Raw genomic sequence first — 22,116 nt, 5'->3', positions numbered from 1 at the left:
ACACCATCGCCAACTGCTTCGAGAAGTGTGGCTTTTTTTGTGCATCTGGCGATACTGAGGAAAATGGAGATGACGGAGCAGAGATTGACATCCCAGACTGGGGTGACCTCGATGTCGACATGTCTCCGGAAGAGTTTGTATCGGCGGACGACCAACTGCTGGCGACATGCGAATTGCACACCGTCCAAGACATCATTGCAGATGTTACCGCTGAAGAGGACAGCGATGACGATGACAACCAAGACGCCAGAGATTGCAGCGGCGATCGTTGGCCATTAAATACTGACGGTGCACTCGAAGCTTTGGACGGGCTTCGTGGCTTTGTCGCGTCTGCGGAGCTCAGTGAGGAAACTGCTACTCGTTTCTACGAGTTCCAAAAAAGCTTTCTGCAGGACCTCGAAAAGCAAAAAGTGCAGCGCAAAGTAACGGATTATTTTAATGTGCTATAATAAAAGCAAGTTCTGTGCCAAGTATGTATTATTCGCGATCTTTTGAAGTCCGTTTTGGATAATACGATTTTCGGATAATACGCTTTTATTTTCGGAGTCCGTGGGAATCGTATCAACGAGATTCCACTGAATGTGTTTTTAGAATGCCAAAATACACTAGCCACAAAAGTTTCATCTAAGTTAAATATTAACAAAATTTGGTCAAAGACCAGGGTCTCCCTTTAACTTATAATGTCCAGTAACTCTAGTTTTCCCCAGCAAGGAGCATCTACTTCTCTGTCAAAAAACGCCAACAGTAGCTTCAATAACACAGCATGAGCAGCAACACAGTGAAAAAAGCTTGAAGAATAATGAGACTACCATCACCTTTGTTATCAGCAGCTATGAATCCAAGGATGTTGTCATGCCTCAGCATCACTGTTTGGTAGATCTCCACCTCCCGAAACCATGACCGCTCATCCCGTGATGAAAATATCTTCACTGCCACAGATTCGCCCCGCCACCGGCCTCGCCACACCTCGCCGTACCGGCCTTTACCAATGACCTCCACCAGCTGGATCTGGCGTGCTATGCTCCTCTGCACCAGCAATGGCAGACCTGCAGCAAAAAAGGCACTGCTTATCTGTAGCAGACTTATACTCTCATAAGGGCAGCACTTTTTTGCTTACATAAGACCGACATTTTACCGCAAAACGTTTTTGGCTCTTGGGAAGCTCCAGTAATGTGCGCCACTTTTATGTGCCCCCACACATTTTTACGGCAAATTAGTGCAACCACCTTCAAATGGATAACACATTGAAAGTATGGATGTCGGCACAACGATTAGCACAAGCTGGCCCCCAGGAATTAAAAAAAAAGACTACTGTTAAATTTCACATGGTCATAAGCTTTCAAGATCCTCACGGGGCTTTGGAGACGCATTTTTCAGGCTCTGTGCGAGAAGCACGAGATTTTGACTGCAGAGGAGAATTTAAAGGGCCCCTTGTTTGCTGCATCCGTGTGATGTGGCCACAGTTGTATCCAAGATCCAGTGCCAAGATCAGTGTTTTCATTCGTAACAGGCGAGTGTCAGCTTTACCTGTATATCTGGGCTCGACTGCAATTTTAAGCCATTTTCACCATGCAACACAAATGTACTTGTTTATCATTGTGTTCCTTGTCTCTTGTGGCAATGACAATAGCCAGGGGTTCAACTACAGTTAAACCTAGTTATGACGAAATTGTAAAACTTCCACATTGCACAGTTTGCACATTAGGACTCGAAATGACATAGTAGAACGGACACCAGATTAAGAATTGAATGGAAGGGAAACCACACTGAAAGTGTATAGTAAATATTATTCGAAGCTATACGAGTTGAGAAATGTTTCGCGATCCCACTGAGCACGTGGCGTGGCTGTGGCAGCAGCCCTTACCTCCACTGCGGCTCGTACTAAGCATCTATGGGAGGGGCGGGAAGAAGGGCGTGCTGAGAGTCTGCTCCGGGGCCGGAATCATTCGACGCCGATTCAACAACACATTTGGCCACGTGAGACGAAGCCAGGGAAATAAAAGCTGGCGGGGGAGCGCTATGCCAGCTTTCACTCCTCGCTTTACCCATGTCGGTGACAGCAAGGACAGTTTCCTACATTGCACAAGCTGAACTGACACTCAGTTCACACATGACGCTTTGCGCCGCAAGCGCGAGCATGCTCATCTTTGCTCATGTTCAAGCAGCGTCACACGTAAATTGGTTTACAGGAAAGGAGAGGCACAGTACCTATCCCATTTCTCAGTAGGCACATGAACCACACTGTAACAGAAGGGAGGAAGATGGGAGTGAAAGAGGAAAGAGAGAAAGAGGTGCCGTAGTGGAAGGGGCTCCAGAATAATTTCGACCTCCTGGGGATCTTTAATGCGCACTAACATCGCACAACATGCATTTCTCTTCCATTGAAGCGCGGTCACTGCGGTCGGGTTCAAACTCGGGAACTATGGTTCAGTAGCCAAGCTCTTATCATCCACTGAGCCACCGCAGCAGGGTTTTGTGCAGCGTCCTAACAGGAACCAGTCAGGCGGACAGGTGTGCCTATCCTCCCAGTTCTTTTACTGAGGTTTATAAGAACAAATAAACGAGATAATCGAAAGCGCAGCTCCCCTTGAGCAAAGGTGGCGTGCTGCATTTGACACATTTTGAGAGAGACTGCGAGAGGTGCATGGCAGTGTCATATCTTATTGGCTAGAGTCACCGGAAAATTTCAGAGTACCGCATTCCTTTTCCGCGCACCGCTGGCCCGCCTACTGGTTGATACGGGTCATGTGACTGTGTCGCCATATCCCTTCCAAGCACGCTCACCGAATACGTGTCTTGTGCGGGAGTTCCTCTTTTTTAGATTGTTCGCCCAAGTGGATGGAAATTTTTCAGCACGCATAGACAAAGGCAGTATGCCTGGCTGTTGTGCCTTTGGGTGTGGCAACAAAAATAAGTGAGGAAATGCGTTTTCTCTGTTCCGGAAGAAAAAAATGGTCTGCAATGGCGGCCACTGTGGGTGCACAAAATCGGCAGAGAAAAATTCAATGGTTTTTGTTTGCTTAACCACAAAACAAGCGCAGGATCACACGCAAAGTGGGCGTGGTCGAAACAGGTGTTCACATTCCAAAGCAGTGTGCCACGTGTGCGCATGAATAAGCCGCGTCCATTTTGACAAAAATTTTGCAAATACCATCACCTTAAGGGGGGACCCGGGTTTTTGCAGCCGAAAATCGGTCAGAAAATCGGATTTTCAATCTTCTTGCTTTCGCGATTCTGAGATCTTTCTGCGAGTACCTCTGAAGTTTCGTTGAAAAATGTCACCTAATTTGCGCGTTACAGCGTTCCAAAGATGAGAATCTGAGCGTGTGGCCCTTTGAACTGAGGTCAAATCACGCCGAATTTCGATCTCCCGCAGTTCGAGAAATATGCGATCCGCGGGCATAATCTTGGTGTCGTTCAAAAGATCGCGATTTAGGCCATTCCTATATCTCGGTTGGCGACCATGAGCGAGCCCACCGAAGCGGAAAACAAAGGAACAAAATCGCGTCAAACACGCTCTGCTATACGCGATGCGCAAAACGCCGACAACGCCGTCTGTCGCCAAAGCCGCAAAGCGCAGGCGGGCTCGGTCGGGCGCTGTTCATGTCAGCCTCTATGCGTGCGCGTCGTGTTTTCGTCTTTGGTCGTGTTTTAACAGACATAGCGCCGCTGTTAATCTTTAGCAATGTCCGGGAAGAATCGCTGAGTAGTTGGTTTTTCGAACAGACATAAAACCTTGTCAGGAGCACGTTATAAGTTTCCAGCGATGCTTCACGAGAACGATGGCGGCCGTGAATCGCGGTTTTTCGACACACAAAGCAAGCAATCGCACCGAATGACATTTATTCAGGTTAATGTCATTTTTTCGACGCACTACTACACGACCAAAACTAATGCCATTTGCCCATTTCTAAAGTATGGTAACTGCGACTGACACGCAAATGTTGGTGCGCCTTCAATACGTTGAGAAGATGACAAAAGCAGCCTTTAAATAGACATGAATATCTTGCGTGCCTAGTAACCAACCTGTTGATTAGGACTATCAATTACGAAGTTAGTGGCAGTGTCGGCGGTGTTTGTTTACGAAAGGGCACGGAAGGTGCACATGTCTGCGCTCGACTGCAAAACGAGTAGGAATTTCGACTTTTTCGCCAGATCGTTCGCTCGGCGTATTAAGACCCGTCGAAAAATTCCCGAGCTTGGCCTCATCAAGAAAGCATATGGCAAATTCATAACGCTTGCCACATCGGAAACCACGAGCTTACCGCAACGATGCTGCCCGCGAAAGCGGCCGACGACGGCGCTCTGGCCGTGTGATAGGCCCTAGTCGTCGCTATGCCTAAACGCCTAAACGGTTTCGCATCAAAGCCGTAGCTAGAAGCGCTTTGGATATAGTAATTTTTTTTATTATTCCTTCATCAAAATAAGCGCTTATTATTCGAGATCAACAGAGCATGCTTTTCTGAAGGGGGCGAAAGAAATTCGCCGTGTCGGCGATTCGGCGCCGACGGACCGCGGCAGCGGGAGCGACCTGCTTTGCCCACGCTGGTTGCGGTGGCTACGGGTTGGCTGGCAGCGATGAGTGCCCGTTTTAATTTTTTTTTTAACGATGATATTTGGCATATTTCACAAACATGACTAGCTGCACAATTATAGAAGCACAGTAGTATTTAATGCAGGTGGCATGTTTGAAGTTTATTTTGGGTGTATCTTCTCACAGAGTGTCGAGATAACACATTTCCTCGTTGATCGCATTCGGATGAATACCTCAAACTCATTCGATACCTAATGTCGTTTTCATCGAATGTCATTATATTTTCTCGTGTAGCAGCAAACAAATATCATTTTGAACGAAAGTCATTCGATGGAAAAGGTATTAAGTTTGCCGTGTGGCAGGGCTGAGTGATGACTATGTTTTCAGTGTTTTCTTTGCACCTTCCGTGAACACTTCTTGTTTAAACTTGGTTGCCTTCGCTGCCGGGAATATACAATGCGCATTAGATTTATGAAATGCTTAGCCAGACAATATGTAGCGTGCATTGTCATCGCACAGCACACGGTTGCATTTTGCGTTTCACCTCCACCTAAACGCGGGCAGCGCGGTCGACTTCGGTCCCGATAACTCAATCCTCCTCAGTAGCCTGAGCCGCTGCGGCAGGTTATTGAACAGATATTTGCAAATATGCGTTTTGAAACTTGCCATGCAATTACTTTGAAGACCAGAGCCAGTGTTGCTGTTTGCTGGCAAGATTACGAAAATATAACATGCCGCTGCACTTGATATTGGTTCTAGAGCTTGTTTTAATGCGAGCTGTAATTCTGCATATAGGCGCGAGAGTGGTGCAAATGAAATGAAAATGATACAATAATAATAAAATAGGATATAAAATTTAAATCTAATATGCTCTTGGCTAACCTGTAATGCAGCTTTTCAGATATTGCCTCTGCAGATATCTCACTCCCCCATGAAATTATCCACCCGATCTGCCTTTTTGACGACGGAATAGCTGAAATCCATCATGTACAGGCAGTGGTAAAGCGCAAACATGAATAATCTGAACTCTTGCTACAGGAGCCCAATATGCGCTATTTTTCTGATGCTCAGAATGCTAGTTTGCAAGCTCGCTGGCTTTTCCTGCGGTCGCATCGGTACGAAACCGCTCGTAGTTTCGACGACGCTGCCTAGTTTGCTGTAGCAGTTTATTGCATGTAAACGAAGCAAGCGTGTAAGATTAAGCAAAGAAAGAACATTGGTTCATAGGTCGAACGAATAAGCGTGGCGTTGTAATGAAAGCGGGACACTCAAAATGAGCTTCACTTCATACGCAACCTTGTTGATGCCAGCTGCAGGAGACGCTTGATGCACATGGAGGCGATGTAGTTTCAGATGGCCGCGATATCCAACACATGTCCATTATTATAAAGGGCGATCGCCTTGCGCACACTGCCACCATGGAAGTGCCCGCGACACGCGCACAAGTGGCAGATCGCATGCGCGCACCCCGGCTACGCTTGCCGCGTGAGGCCCGCCTCGGGTTCCGACGGCCGCCGCTACGCGGCTTTCAGTGGCGCCCCTATAGGCGCTGCGCATGGCGTATTGGCCCTCGTCGTAACACAACCCGAAATGCGCAAAATTAAGATCCACGCTTCGTTATTAGCCTAAAAAAAGTAGCGAGAGGAGATAAACGCGCCGGGGACGCTGCATCACCGCATCTGGTTATCTGCAATCAATGACGAAGCGCCAACGCGAAGTCCGAGATGGCCTGATAACGGCGTAGCATAGCCGGCCGTGCTCAGTGCGACAGCGAGGAGCGGCACGACCTGCCGCGTACGGAATGGTGATGGTGCAGATGAGCAAGTGCAGCTTTCAATGCCGGGATAGATTGCCCTGTGTGGCAGTGGCACGATCAGCGGCAGCGGCAGTCGCAAAGCAGCGTCCCGCGTCAGAGAAAAAGATTGCGCAGAATTCCAAATATTGTCAAAATAAGCTTGCTTCTGTATGCTACGCGGTGCAAGACGAGCAATGGTCGCTTATTAGTTGCAGGCCGACTGCGTTTACAGCATGAACATGAGAATAGCGATCGCACGCCAGAACTTGGCACCAACTTTTGCGGAGGTCATGATGCAAACGCACTCGTCTTAGTGGCGGCCTCCGGACCATGCGCTCCGTTCGCCGGAAATTTCATTCTTTGAGGGCAAATTATATCGATGGTAAATGATGCATTGACATCAGAAGCTAGTCAGAACCCACTTTAATGAGTTACTGTTAGCTTTGGTGCTTCAAAAATTTATCAACATATTTTTCATCAATTTCTCAAAATCAAAATATTGAGGACGGTACATGTTTGGAGGTGTGATATCTCTGGTTCTACTTATGATATTGCTATAATTCCTTTTGTACCAGAAAGGTAAACTCATGTGCAGTGCAAAAATATAAATAAATTTGTGGTATTTAATGAGGGAAGGTTTTAAAAATTGCATGTTTTCTGGAGTGTTAAGGTGGCTTTTTGGTCTCTGAACTTTGACAAGCTGTAACTTTGGTTAAAATGGGACCAGGTCATTCAATCTTGATTTTTGCATTCTCTGTGTGTTCTAAATTGATTTGATATGTCAGTTATCGCAACTCCTGTAGTTCTACTGACAGCTCACCTCCAAACAAAAAACAAGGTGCTCAATATCTTCAAAACTAAATGGCTTACATAAAATTAATGTGCATATTTGAAATCAGCACAAAAAGCTGCATAAATGGTGCAACTTTCGTCAAAATTAACCAGTAAATAAAAAATATTGTCTTAAGACCAGGGTCCCCCCTTAAGTGAAATATTTAGCCGGCAGGTAAGAGTTGCACATAAACACTCATACTCTGCTCTTGTATGCGTCCGGTCGCATGCTCGTGTATGGATCGATGTGCGTCCACCTCTTTCCTCTTTGTATTTTAAGGCGGAAACCATTCTAGAATCATGGAGCAGAAATCTGCCGGCTGAAGCTGCGCGTGTGATCTATGCACTGATGTGCCATCCGCAAATTGCAGACGTGAGAGGAGGGTAATTAAGAACGAAAACGACTGATGCTGACAGGTAATGAAATAAATTATAAACAGACTGATAGAGTTGACTAATGCTGATGACTTATAATGATGATTAATAATGACTAATAATGACTTGTAGTGGACAATACGTGAAACTACAACTTTTAATGACTGCAACCAATTCGGAATTAGTAAAAATGCTTAGCTATAAGTGTTAATGACTACAACTAGGTATGACTCATCATGACTACAAAACCACCAATGTCAAACAATGACTTGAAATGACTGCAACTGATTGGAAATGATTAAAATGACTAGGTACAACTCATCATGACTGCTAATCACTATGAAACAACATGTCAAACGATGACTTGTAATAATTACAACTAATTGGAAATTAGTAAAAATGCTTAGCTATGAGTAATAATGACTACAATGATATGACCGACTCATCATGACTACAAAACGAGCGCACTTTAGCCCTTTGCAGTCCTTAGTCGGGTCCTGCCCGACAATGCTACTCGGCCGTAGTGGTCTGCTGTCGGGCACGGCCCAACAAGCTTTCCATAGTTGAATTATACGTGTTTTGGTTTGCTATGCAGGATGCGCCCTCTCTGAGACAAATACTAAACTAGTCTTTTCATTCGTTTATAAGTTTTCACACTAGTGGGCAGCACATAAGTGTTTTGGAGCTTTGGCAGAAGCAAGCGTGCGGGAGTTCTGTCATTCTGTTTGCATGCTGCTGGCAGCACACCATGGCCACATTCTCGCTGAGTGCTTTCTACGGCAAAAACTGTCAAGCTTTCATTGAAAGTGACGATTTTAGTGAGGAAGATAACTACGTGCCCCCATCAGATGAGCTCATCCACGGAATCAAATTCCAGCAGTGATGACGATAATGACTGCGCTGGTGCCGGTGGCTCTGGTGACACGAAACCACGTGCAGCAGTCTGGCGAGCATACGCGGAAAATTGTCCAGACTTCACACCGATTCCATTCACTGTTTCGAACCCGGGATCTCAAGTAAGCCCCTCCAACCTATCCTGCGAGTTGGGCTACTTTCAGTTGTTCTTTACAAACTGATTGAGGGCATTGTGCACAACACAAACCGCTATGCGCGTGAGAAAATCTGGACTGGTGGAGTTCTTTCGGAGCATTCAATTTTGAAGAATTGGGAAGATGTTTCTGTAGAGGAAATCAAGGCCTTTTTAGGCATAATAATTAACATAACACTGAATCCAAAGCCCGAAATCAAGGAGTACTTCAGCCAGGACCTGCTCAAGAAGATGCCCTTTCTCCCTCGTGCTTTCAAACGTAAGCGGTTTCTACACAAATTTTATGGATGCTGCACGTTTCACCAAGCCCAGATGCATCGCCCGACCGACCAACTTGTGGCAGCAAGGTGAGGGACACTGTTCACTATATTGATGGAAAATGCAGAGAGCATTTCAGCACTGGGCCAAAAATTTGTATTGATGAGAGCACCATCGGCTTCAAGGGGCGAATTTCATTCGAGTGCTATAATCCACAGAAGCCAACAAAATGGGGCCTGAGTGTTTATGCACTTGCCGATTGTCAAACGGGCTATATTTCTGCAGCCTTATTACGGAAGCCCGACTGATAGCCTCTGCCTTCTGGAGCTCCCATTCACATGCAGGATTGTTCTGCACCTGCTTGAGGAATTGCAGTAGCTACGCCAGGAAGTGGCTACCACCTTTACACTGACAGGTTTTACACTTCCCCAATTCTTGAAGAATTACTTCAGAAGAGCGCACTGCTAACTGGCACTGTTATGACTAACAGAAATAAAATGCTGTCGCTACTAGAGAAGTGGTGGCTTACCGTCAAGGACACTCATGCATGGCACTTGTCTGACGGGACGTCAAGTGACGATGCTTAGTTGTGCTCACAATGCATCAGTGAAGGAAAATAAAAGCAGGAGGCGGATCTGTGACTATACAAAAAACATGGGTAAGACTGACCCCTATTGTGCCAGCTATTCCTTTGAAGGAAGCTGTTTTTCTAGCTCCTGAAGTCTCCATCATAAACAGCTTCATACTGATGTGGTGATATGAGGGCCCATCAGCTCGTTTGGATGATGAGGAAAGGCTAGATGGTAGGCCTAATTTCATCTACAAGCTCGCAGCAGAAAAGAGACAGTGTTCTTCTGCCAAACGTGCCCTCAAAGTCCCAGCCTGTACCCAGGGGAATGCTTCCAATGATACCATACCCAGCCATAATACCGTCGAGGGTGTTGGGCTGCAAGAGAAACCTCAAAAATAAACATTTGTGGAAATGTTGTAGCCCATTTGTTTGTTCCCTTCCGCGGCCCCGAAAATGGGCAAAATAGTTTCAGAACAGCCGTGAAGCAGGAAAAAGCTAGGGACCGCAAAGGGTTAATACGTGCCCCACTCAACCTTCGAGCTCGCGGCACAATTTTGAGCCAGCAAAGAAATTTCGTTACACTGAAAGTGCGATAAAATATACTTGGCTATATTGAAGCTAAAAATACATGGCTTTCAATAGGCATAAAGTTGCAAAAATCAAAATGCTTCGTTACATCAACGCCAACCAAATACAAGCACTTCAATGGGGGGAATGGAATAACTTCGTACTATGCTCATTCCATAGAGGTTTGATGACAAGTGCAAGCTGTGGAATTCACCTGAGCCTGACCCAGAGGTGGTCATCTCAATCATGTCCTTGATTGTCTGCCCTGGTGGCAGCAGGATGGGTTCACTCTCCAGGCTTGTCTCCATCTCGTATCGAAAGTGGCGCCGTCGCTGCTGCCACAGCTGGTAGACCACCATGAGCACCACACACACAAGGCAGATGGGGCCCCCAATGGCAAAGGCTAGCTCGTGTGTGCTTGGCCAAGATGAGCCCACCACGGCATCGCCTGTCATGGTGTCACCAAAGTGCAACCTCAATTGAATGATTATCATGACCAGCCCTAGGCTTCATCTATCAATGCACAATATCACATCAATGCGACACATAACTAACTTGCACTGAGGAACATATTAAATAGTTTCCCTTCTATATTAGTACACAATTATAGGCACTGGTTCCACAGTAAATATGTAGTACACTGATTACAGTATGTAGCAGTGAGTATGATCATACAAGTGCCACAAAGCTGATACACTACATATGCCTACCTTGACTAAATAGTGAAGCAGAAAGAAAACAAATTATGACTCAACTGTATTTTTAACTGTATTTTTAAACACCCACAGACTTGAAAATGATGTATGTTGTTCTTGTAGCTTATTTTTTCCATGCCAGAAAATCTGGATGAAGCACTCATTAAAAAAAAAGCCAAGCAATGCTTCCATCTGCAAGTACTGTCATGCAAATTTTTTAATTGAAGTTCCCGAGAGCAATCAAAATTGTTTGCATCTATGACACTACTTGATCCTGGGTACTCAAGTAACCAAACCAAACTACATCCTAACTTCAGCCTTGAAAAAAAATTCAGCTCTACGACATAAAGGCATGCTGTGCAACCTTGGGCTACAGGATAGCATCTGAATGATCAACTTCCAGCATTCTCGGCACTTCAATGGCATTGAATAGCACAACTTTTGTGTACTTCCACCACAAACAACCATACCAGATTAAGTGCATTAGAGAAAGAAATTTGGCAAATCAGCACCTCACAGGGATGGGGTCAGCTCTACGATAGCCCAGTCTTCTGTGGCTGTGCTGAGATTTGTTTCACAACAAAACGCATGTTCACTGCTGATAAATGTGATGTCAGTGATGTTATCGAGTGCATCAGAAAACATGGTAAAATCCCCTCCCAGAGACATGCCATGACAGCAATGCCCTCATTTCTTTTCCAGCTAATAAAAGTGCAATTTGAAATTAAAGTAGCTTCCATTTAACTGATACACAGGCCAACTTGAATTTGTTCTCGGAAAAGAGGAATACTGACTCAGAGCACCACCTACTAAAAACAGAAAATTGCACACAGGGTGACATGAATTCTTTCCTTCGCCGGCTCTCATGCAATACTATCATACTGTCAGTGGGCAAATAAATATACCTTTGAGATTTAAGAAAAGCACCACAGCTAAGAATGCGAAGAGAGGACAGAGCACGGAGAAACACACAGGAGTTCCTCCATGCGCTGTCCTTAACCTGCTGCAGAAACTGATGGAAAACCAACTAGCCCAACAGCCTCTTTCAAACTGAAACAACGCAAACCCTAAGCCTTATATTCTGTGCACTCAGCCTACCACTGTTCAGAACTGCAAGCTCTCAACAGCATTCACACTCTCATGTGGTGCTTCTGACTGGTTCTGGTACCTTCCCCTGGCGAATGATTCAGAAATTTCATTTAGCAAACTCTGCTACCTTTCCTCAGAAAAAAATGTTAGTACTATTCTCAAAGAACAATTTATTTTTCTAGCAAAATGTCTTACTTAGTCAGCAACTTCCCTTTAGTGCCCCTTTAAGGTTTATATCCACGTGCAAATGCCAATCTTCATGTCATATTTTCCAATATGCAACATTCTCTATTACAGCAGGTGCTTAGAGCTGACGACATCCGTATACTAGCAAACAACGCAAAAAAAAAAGTAAAAGCTGAAACAAATTGCAGCAAGCTCCTGTACCCTCAAACCATGAAGGTACTATCACACCCAAAGATACAATAAAATGTACTTTAAATGCATTAACGCTGCTATATTGTGCAGCAACAGCAAAATGTGGTTTGCAATCTTAAATGTTACTATACAATTTCTCACATGGCACAGAGAATATCTCAAGTTTTATTCCCAAGGATGCAAAGCCGTTTAAAACATACTGAAATTTGGTCAACCAAGTGCTTCATTCAGACCCCCAACAATGTTGACAACTGCACTCTTCACTACCTGACCAGCCCTTAGTAATAAACGCTCTACTTTCCATCACAAGTCGCTACTTCTGGTGGGGATCTTCACTGAGGACAGGAGGGGAAAAGTAGGGTAAAAATGCATTCTCTGGCATGTTTTAGATGCACACACCTCATGCTACACTGGGCCACATACGTCAATAAAAGGTGGCAACCAACAAAGGCAGCAGTAATGCAGTTTTACAGCCTTTGCCTTCAATCCAAAGTAAAATACTGCATGCAAAACGTCAGTACACCCATCTTGAGAAAAATGTGCAATACCTACCCAGCAGGCGTCCAACCTCCGTTACAGCAAAAAACTATGCCCCTCCATCAACACAAGAGAAGCAAGTGTTTAGAAAAGCAACACTTACCTCTTGGAACATGGCCCTATGTAAAGCACACAAGCCTCTACACACACGCACACACACACACAGGACAGACTCAGCAGCACCCTATGATTTGTGTCTTGCTAGGCCTCAGGTAGTGGCTCCCTAACGACCAATGCAAGTTTTCTCAAGGTGTGGCTCTCTGGGACTCTGCAAAAATCTCAAGATGGCATGCGCGCAATAACCTTTCCCTCTGAACAGACCAGGCTGCAATGACCTACATTATTTTTGGCCAAAAAATAAAATTTCCCACTTGGATGGTCTCTCAAAATGCCCAAGCATGAAATTCCTCAGCACCAAAAACTCGAGGCCAATTCGAGGAACAGAAGTGGATGTCGAAGCAAGCATCCGAGCAGTTCCAAACGAGGAAAACAGGAATGCCTGCGAGTCACAACACCATACCTATGCATAAGAGAAATATCCAGTCTGTTTTTGTGACCAAGAAATGGCAGACACAAACTGACGAATGAAACAAAAAACTGCTGCTGGATTATATGGCTTGCCATTTATAATTATACCCAAAAACTGCCACTGCTACTCCAAATTTTAATACTAAACCAATTTGTTCTCAATGTCATTCAAATTAGGTTTCAGATACTATGCTAAAGAAAAAAGAAAAATAATTCAGATAAATACAGGAACTGATAAGAGACAGGATAGAAAGAAAAAATAGGAGGGGTATGAGTGCAAAAACAAGAAAGAAATGAGCTTGTTGTGACTTTGCAACCCAGTGGGCAAAAGGAATACCACTGCAAATTGAAGTCATGCTGTTTTAACTTGCCTTCACAAAATACGGCAAGAGAAACTATCCTGCGTGCTTCAGTACAGTAAGACATGGACACAACAGACTGTTAAAGCAACAGCACAGTACGTCTAGGCACCACACACCTTCTGCTATGCTGCACTCCCTCAAGCAATGTAGTAACTGCAAGTTTAGCTGAACAAGCATGCCATGTGAGAAGGGGTTTTCAACTGCATACAATTTATCCACTATGCATGCTATCAGCTACTCCCTAAAATCAGACTTGCTCAGGCTACCATTAAAACAGCAGGAACCAGCAGTCTGTCTGCAGTGAACAGCCATTGCTCCCCCTCCCTCCCTCCCCTCTGCCGCAAAAAAAAATATCTCCACAACACAATGCTTGCACGCTGTAGCAAACATCATCCATTACACAGAGCAGGCATGTTGAGCCTCCTATGAGGAGCATCATGCTTTACCTTTCCCTCAACAACCCTTAGCATGGAGGCCAAGTAACAGAATACCTAAGTGGCTCTATTTGCAGTATGTTCACACTGGCGCTAGAGCAGCTGGCACCATCTATGGAAGCACCTTGTAAATTTGTTTCAAAATTTCCCCCCCGACTCTAAACACTGAAGGTTGTCATATGTGTTAGAAATGTGCCTTAAATAATGAATACTGACAATACATTTCATTTCAGATGAAAACTAACAACTGCAAATAGGGAATAGGATGAAAAGAGTGTTTGGGCTCTGTAGCTTCCAATCCACAGCGAAAAAAAGCTGACACAGCTGGTAGCAGCAAAGTTATAGCTACTGCCACCTTATGCATGCATCAACCTGCCTTTTGCACAACCAATTTATAATACTCTAGTTGCACTTAGGGAAAACAGACTGTCCTGCATGAAACAAAGAAAAACCAACAGTGCAGCAGTGTAGCAGGCATGTCACACAGTTAACAGTGGCCTCCAAGTGAGCAACACTTACAATGGTGGCAGAGTGGCAATGCACACGTGTTCTGTGCCTTTTTTTATGAGATCCCACTAAATTGCAGCTGGAGTTCCTCATAAAAAGCACTCCCACCAAAACTGACTTTGTGATTCAGTACTTAGAAGCCACATTTTACGTAACACTCATGTGTGACCCTTTCCACATTTCTTTGCAACGCTTCACTGCACACTACAGGCTGTGAAATGCTACTTGCGTTTTCAAATCATGGTTCTGCAGTACTCTGTCCCATGCGTTCTTTTAAGGCGGCTTAACTCTCCCCACACCACTTAGCATCATTATCCCGCTAACGACGACTTTCTGCACAGATTTCAGAATCTTCCGCAATGCTTACAATTTTTTCCCTGTGGTTTCCTTTTTCTCTTGAGGCGCCATCTTTGTAACACACCCCGAGGACACAGTAGAGTGAAAGCCGAAAACAAGATCAAAAACACAAATCCTGCACTTAGCAAGCGGTTTCTTTTATCGGCAACCAGAGCAACAGCAAGTCTGAACATTCTTCCTTAACCATCAAAATTCAGTTCTACCATATTTTTCGATGTATAAGACGTGGTTTTTTTTGACAAAATCTTCGGTAATGCGTCCTATACAACTGTGTCTTATATGCGCTTTGTTTTCATTTTCCGCAATGTTGGCAAACTTTATCGTGAAACAATAAAGGTAGCGACGCCTGCGATTACAATATTTACAGTGGTCATAATTTTCTAGAATCGCACAGCGTCTCACTGGCAGAATGCCAAAAAGGTGTGGCAACGTCCATGCTCCTCGCCCTTTCCACGCTGCCAAGACAAGCCAGGTTAAGCAAAGGCTTTGAGTAATAATAAAGTGTTTCTGCTCTCACTGAGCGAAAGTTTTTTCGTGCATAAGTGTTGCCTTTTCTTTTTTTCTATCATTTGCACGCGCACGTAACAAACTTTCTTTCAGGCACGTTGCACACGATTATCGAGCAAGCATATATAGTCAAGTCCTACTGCCCTCACCTGAAGACATTGAGGTGCATCTTATACAAGGGTGCGTCTTATATAGCAAATTTTTTTGTTGAAAGCCTCAAAATATGAAGGGTGCATCTTATACTAAGGTGCACCTTATAAACTGGAAAATACGGTAATAGTGATATCTACAGAAGCAAGCCAGTCAGTTTTTCATCATCGGCCTTGTTTTCACTGTCTAGTTACTATTTTGTTCCATGAACACCATTCAAGATAGAAGTTTCATTTTTCTACAGATAGCAGCCAAGGCCAAAAATTTTCAATAGTTCCAAAAATTTTTAATACTTCTTTTGAGGTCAAGTGTTTGTTATAAACTTTGATCAATTTTTTTATTTTGTTTTTGGCAAATAAAATTTGGTGCTGCAATGAATAATTTGTTGCTCAAACTTGTATGCCAAAACCACATTTATTTAACTTCCTTCTAGTGTGCTATATAAGTAAGAGTTCTTGCAAAAAAAAAAAAATTTCCTTGCAGTAAGGAAAGGGACTTCCCTTCTAGCTACCTATGCCAATATTTAGCCGCACTACTCACTCCACTGCTGATAGTTAATCCAGACTTCCAAGGCTGAATGGCCTTGACCAAAACTACAAAACTAATCAGAACCATCTTATCGAGGCTTTAATGAGGAGAAACCCTGTGAGAGAGAAGCACAAGATGCATACCAAAAAGAAAAAGGCCCGTAGCCATGCCTGGGCGGTTGCTTGATGTGCAGCCGCCATCTCCACAAGCTGGCAAATAACCATCAGACTATCTTCTCTAATCACTGTTGCACCCAATGCAAATGCAATTTCAGGCCTGAGCAGAGTTATCTGGAACAGCCATTGCACATGGCCCCATTTTGAGAGCTTGTTCAAATGAACAAGCAAAGCAGTGGGAAAGGCCAACTCTTTCCTATGTTACGAGAGCAACCAATATGGCAAACTGTGTATAGGCAGTTCAAATTAACAAGGATAAGGGTCTTTATTCCCATCACTTTCACAGGTCAGGCTCCTCATCCCCAGTAAAACACAAAACGCCAGCCACCAAAAAGATGTGCGCATGTGTCACAGCAAATAACTGCATGAGTGCCTTAGCATGTGTGAAGCTACTTTCATAAACCAGGGACAAATTCTGAGCCCAGCATGCACTGCCCACCTCAAAGAAGGAAGGCAACAACCAGTTCCTCACAGGGAGACACGCAAAGGGGACACACAAGGCCTCATAACCAAGCAAAATACTTGTGGGATGTCCCACTTCCAGGCATGGGTAGGGTCGGACCTAAACTAAGGGGAAACACACAAGGGAATGATGCTACGACCGAGAGAGACATCAGGCAGCATTCCCAGTGGTGGCACAAGAACCGAGAAGCTCACTGCAGTTCCCAGAATGCTCAATTTGTCCTCCCATTTAGACACCGGCCTGGGTTTAAAGGTGACTATGACAGGACACCGGGAGCCTAGATTCTCAAACCAAGCCAAAATGAAGGTGTGTGTAACAATGCATAAAATACAACTCCTTTTAGGGACTGAAATGGGGATGGAAGTGACCCACAATATAAACTGATCTCAAGAGAACAACCTGATTAAAAAGTGTTTTTAGTGTCCCAGACACAATCTAGCCATTGGAATAAGGTCATATTTCCAGTTACCTGCGTGCCTATGGAACTAATTCAAGCATCTAGCCATTGGAATAAGGTCATATTTCCGGTTACCTGCACGCCTATGCAACTAATTCAAGCAACAGATTTTCTTTTTTTGCTAGGCACATGACATGAGTGAGGACAAAGCTTTCTACTTGCAGACTGGTGACCACATGGTAGGCCCAATTTATAAAACAACACCCTTTTTTTCCCTTATTGTACCTAGTAACTAAACTGCTCATGCATTAAGCCCACAAACAGCAAGCGACAGTACCACACTTGACTCTCCTCTTTTTCTCTTGTCCCGAGAAGTACACCAATAATCACTTTTAAAAGGGACCGAATATCTCAACAAAACTTGCAAACAGCACAACATAAAATGACTGCAACTCAATTCAAAGCATTCAATTTTTTTTGCTACTCCTTATTTAACTTGAATTAAACAAACCATACCCCAAACTTTACATAAGCTTCACACATGCTAGGACACTCTCCCTAATGACTGTTTCCTCCAACCACCAGAAGCGCTCTCACGGTTAAGCAAACAAGCCCTTGCCAAATCATAATACTATGAAATTTACAGCAAACTTAGTCAAGTAAAGTCACAATGAACACAAAAGATTGAGGAAGAGAAGATATGACAGAGCTCTGTCCTGTATCAAACTACAAATGGCCCCAAAAAAATCATTTATGCCCCCGCTAAACAGTTGTAGTTTACCAAAAAGTACACAGCTAACCCCAACAATTAGAAAGCTTTGTAGTGCTGAAATGCAGCCATAAGAACAAAACAAAACAAAACAAAAAAAAGACTATCTTAGTTTTGTAATCTTAAATAAGAAATAGCTTTATTTGAAGCTCTCGTGCAATTTTATCAGTAAAAGCTTCAACTTACATAGCCAATTCAAGAACACTTACTACAAGGCATATTAATATATAAATGGCAAGCGTCTCATGGATTTCCCTTGAAAAGAGCCTATGGCAGTCTAGCTGAGCTTAATGATATAAAATCACTTAAAAGAGTGTAGACACCTAATTTTTAGTTGCATGTTTTATTCACTGCAACATTACACTGATCACCACATGCAATTTGCACTTGGTCGTTGTAAGAACAGGAATCACGAGTTGAGAAGCAGCGATTATACCACTGTTTTTTCTTCCCCCACATGACCTGCACTGAACTTGCACGCACACCTTTTGAAACCAAAACTAGCGAAAAGTTATTCAGCTGTCGTAGGCGAAAACTGCATGGTGATTTATGTACAGTAATATGTTATGTACCATTAACAAGAAGAAAAATGCAACCAAAATTTGGCTCACAGATACCATAAATGTAGTCAGTTTCATCATAGCACTACTAGGGAGCAATGACTGTTCTTGAGTGCATTTTCCAGCACCCCTTTCAGCCCCATCTTTTTGTCACGGCACTGCTGCTCCAACAGAGCTGCAGTGAGCTACTTGTGGCAAGTTAGTGCTGAGAAAAAAAAGCAGGCAGCAGTAACAAAACCAAGGTAGGTAGGGAGACAAGGTCAGCGGGAAACAAGAGGAGCAAAAAATTAGCTACCAAGGTCAAAGAAAGCATGTAAAACAAGTCCCAGCACATCTAATGACTTCTTGCTTTGTTCACTTTTTTGCCGGCGGCTTTTCTCCTGTTGCCTTTTTTGTCAGGACCCACCTGAAGCCTCTGTGGCCGCAGGAAATGTTGGACGGAGATCGCGGTTACAAAAGTCATAATTGGAGCAGCAGTTTATGACCATATTGGTAGGATTGTGAGAGCCCGACTTTGAACACTGCACTGGATTGTCAGGAGGGAACATCCTTTTTTTGTCCAGACACCTGGCACAAAAAGAGAGAGAGAAAGAAAAGACACACAGGGAGGAAAAAAGAGAGAACACAGGTTACTTGTTTCCGACGCTTAGAACTTTTTAAATATGCACAAAAGCAACAGCACACAAGATTCCTGCAGCTATCAGCAGAGTTTGCAGCCGCCACCCAGACGCCACTCGGCCAGAAGAGCGAGAAGAGCTGCAGAGCAGAGAATGACACAGTGAGCCCCACAACTGGGCCACAAGACACATTGGGCTGCCCATGGCAAAGAGATGTGCGTGTGTCTGTGTGTGAGGGCCAAATACCTCCCCCAAAACCCCGGCACGCCTCTCTTGCAACCACCAGTGGAGCACATCTTACCTATTGAAAGAACAGGTGGGGAGAGCGTTGGCACGATGTTAAGATTGCAATAGTCGGCATCTCGGCAGCATTCTATTGCAAACTGATCGTCTACATTTTTTGAGTGGTGGCAAGAGATTGGGTTGTCAGGTGGAATGAGTTTGTCCTTTTCAATGCACCTGGGACAAAAAGAAACAGGCCGCACGTACACAAGTCAAAACACAAGGCACACAGACATATACACAGAAGCCATGGCGACAATTCACACAGCACATGTCCACGACAGCGATTCTGGGTCCATTCTTCAGTGGACAAAGGTGCCCTTGCTGTTATATCCACACTGGACAACACTAACCATACAGTCTCTTTATGCCACGAGCTAACTGCACTGCTGTCAGCACTCATGCTCCTATACCCACTACTTGCTTATCGTAGCCATTTTCAAGCTATTCGAGTTGCCATGTCAGCTTTGAAAGCATCTAGGCTAGAAACTTGAATGCTCTAGCCACCACGACAACAGCAGGATGGAAGCTGAATACTAAAGCACCCCACTTTTGCTGCCTAAAAGTATTCATGAAACCACCATTCATTCCTTTAGGTTTGCAATTCAATGGTGAGACTTTTTTTTGTCACCGTAGTAGCTTTGGCAGAACATTTGCAGTCAACTGCAAAATCACTAACGTATGTAAACAGGAGGCCCTGCCTAAACATGAGGCGCTGGGTAGACTAGCATGCAAGCGCAGCCAACTTTGGTGGTAAGCAGTCAGTGTGTGTGCGCATGACCAGCCACATACAAGCAACATGCCACACTAGATCGGGTCACTAGATCAAATAAGAAAACACACACATCTGTGAAACGATGCAAGATTGTAGCACACTCTTCCAAATGTGTCGGTGAAAACGTCTCTGAAACACTACACAACAAAGAAAGCAATACAAATGCAGGATGAAATACATTGTAAAGCAGAAACTGAAGCATAAAAGCTGCCCAATACAAGCACAGAGAGGCTTAAAAGCTGACAGAAGTGTAGAAACTACACAGCTGATAGCTCAAGGCAACACAAACCAAACAAATGTTGTTAAAAAAGTGCACGGTGCCTACATAAACCCAGGGGGTGTGCGAATGTCCTAAATTTTGAATAGTTTTCACTTCCACTATTCACAAACAGTCCAAATAGCAAAAGTGCACTTCGCAAACCTCCTAAGCATTCAAAAATTACGAATTTCCAGTTTATCTAAACTGGCAGCCTTATTTTCACAGGAGCCAGCACACGGCAAAAACTCATGCAGCCACCGTGCAGGTCGCAAAATGCACAACAGTCCCCAATCATCATATGCAAGCTTTGCTCTGGCCACTTTCATCAAAAGTTGAAAGCTACGCACCTTAGGGCACAATGGTTAAGGAAAACATGTACCACAGGAGATTCCAGCTTGAAGCCAGGCCACCAACGACATGACGTATAGTGCTCTTTCATGCTTTCACGGTCATAGTCTGTGTCGTTGAGGTGTCATCAAGGTGCGTAGAAGAAATAGTGCCGCTAGTGCTGCTGCTGCTTGGGTTTTTGCTCTTCTGTCCATTTCGCAAGCTGTCTTGTTTTTCCAATGCAGTGTTTCCAAATTAATCGAACGCTGATGTCACTCCTTCAGTAAGAAGATATCAAGGAGGTTTATAGAATTTTATAGAACGAAACCTCCTTGGGAGGTATCCACTTTACAATGTTTCATGGCAGCATTCAGTGAACTCCCTTTTCCATGAGTGCGATAAGTGAAACAGAGATATTACTTTTTTTCACTGACAGCAATCATTATCAAATATCTGCCAATAAGATTCTTGTTTATTAATTGCTTAGTAGGCCTTAGAGGTGTAATAAATTATGCTAGTAATTGCTTAAAAAAATTTTTTGCAATATATCTTGTGTTTCTTTTCACAACTGTGTCCTGTGGAGAACATTTCTTTAGCGGTGTGCAAATATTAGAAATTTCAAATATGAATCGAATGTTTGTTTTTATATTAAAAAAACTGACATTTGGAATTCGGAACGCCACTTTACAATGCTTGACAGCATGGACAATACAGCAAAGCATGCTCAGGGGCAGTTTCGTGAAGAAGGCCTTCCAGACAAAGAAGTGGTTCTTACTCCATCATCTTTGATAAAACTACTCTGATGAAACTGTTTTCAGTAGGTTTTTCAGGCCCATTCGATAAGTTGAGCTTTCAGGTAATTCAAACATTTTTTTTTAGTACCTTAAAGGCCGAATTAGCGAGAATTCACTGCATTCAGCAGCATTATGGCAGCTCCACCGAGTTTCACGCAGGCCCTTCCTGTATGAAACTGGTGTACAGAATACTGTATAAAATTTATAACTAAATTTTTCAGTAGGGTATACACTTCTGTGCAATTCTAGTTCAATTTTAAATTAGCAGCAAATTCTGAAATAACAAAAAAAAGTGTTTGCTATTTTTCCATTTTTCCTTCTCTTTTCTTTTTTCATTTATCAGATATTCAATATTCGAAGGCACTTTTCTATTTGTATTCAGTCCGTATTCGAAAATTTCATTACCCACACACCCCTACAATACTCTGTCTTTAACCATCGAAACAAATTTAGAAATATATTGTAGTTACAATCAATTTGTATTATTTTTTATTTGCTTTCTACCTAAAAATTTATTATCTGCACATCTCCAACAGATGTGATCTTTTCTGGCCACAATTCGCAGTGGATTTCGCCAGTAATTTAACCTGGCAATAGACAAAAAATATGCAATTACACTAACTTTTTGATGTTCGAAAACATCTTG

The 22,116-nt window shown here is 43.7% G+C and overlaps 1 protein-coding gene across 10 annotated transcripts in view; it reads right to left on the bottom strand.

Annotated features, from left to right (window-relative positions):
* babo (TGF-beta receptor type-1 babo) overlaps positions 1–22,116 on the bottom strand; it is a 208,220-nt gene that overhangs the window by 82,868 nt on the left and 103,236 nt on the right. For 4 of the 10 annotated variants that reach the window (XM_084591590.1, XM_084591597.1, XM_084591588.1 and 1 more), the window contains 3 exons: positions 18,823–18,983; positions 10,194–10,427; positions 816–1,046 (listed from right to left, as the gene is read on the bottom strand). In XM_084591590.1, the coding sequence (XP_084447716.1) occupies positions 816–1,046; positions 10,194–10,427; positions 18,823–18,983 (626 nt within the window). Of the gene's footprint in view, positions 1–815; positions 1,047–10,193; positions 10,428–16,194; positions 16,298–18,822; positions 18,984–19,334; positions 19,493–20,696; positions 20,931–22,116 lie in introns of those variants that run through there. The other 6 variants (XM_084591591.1, XM_084591589.1, XM_084591593.1 and 3 more) reach the window with 4 other exon arrangements.

This window comes from Amblyomma maculatum, chromosome 1, assembly GCF_055883805.1.
Source record: "Amblyomma maculatum isolate TAMU_Amacu chromosome 1, ASM5588380v1, whole genome shotgun sequence".
NCBI classification, from domain to species: domain Eukaryota; kingdom Metazoa; phylum Arthropoda; class Arachnida; order Ixodida; family Ixodidae; genus Amblyomma; species Amblyomma maculatum.
The sequence above is the reverse complement of the archived record's forward strand: the minus strand, read 5'-3'. Positions and strand labels throughout refer to the sequence as shown.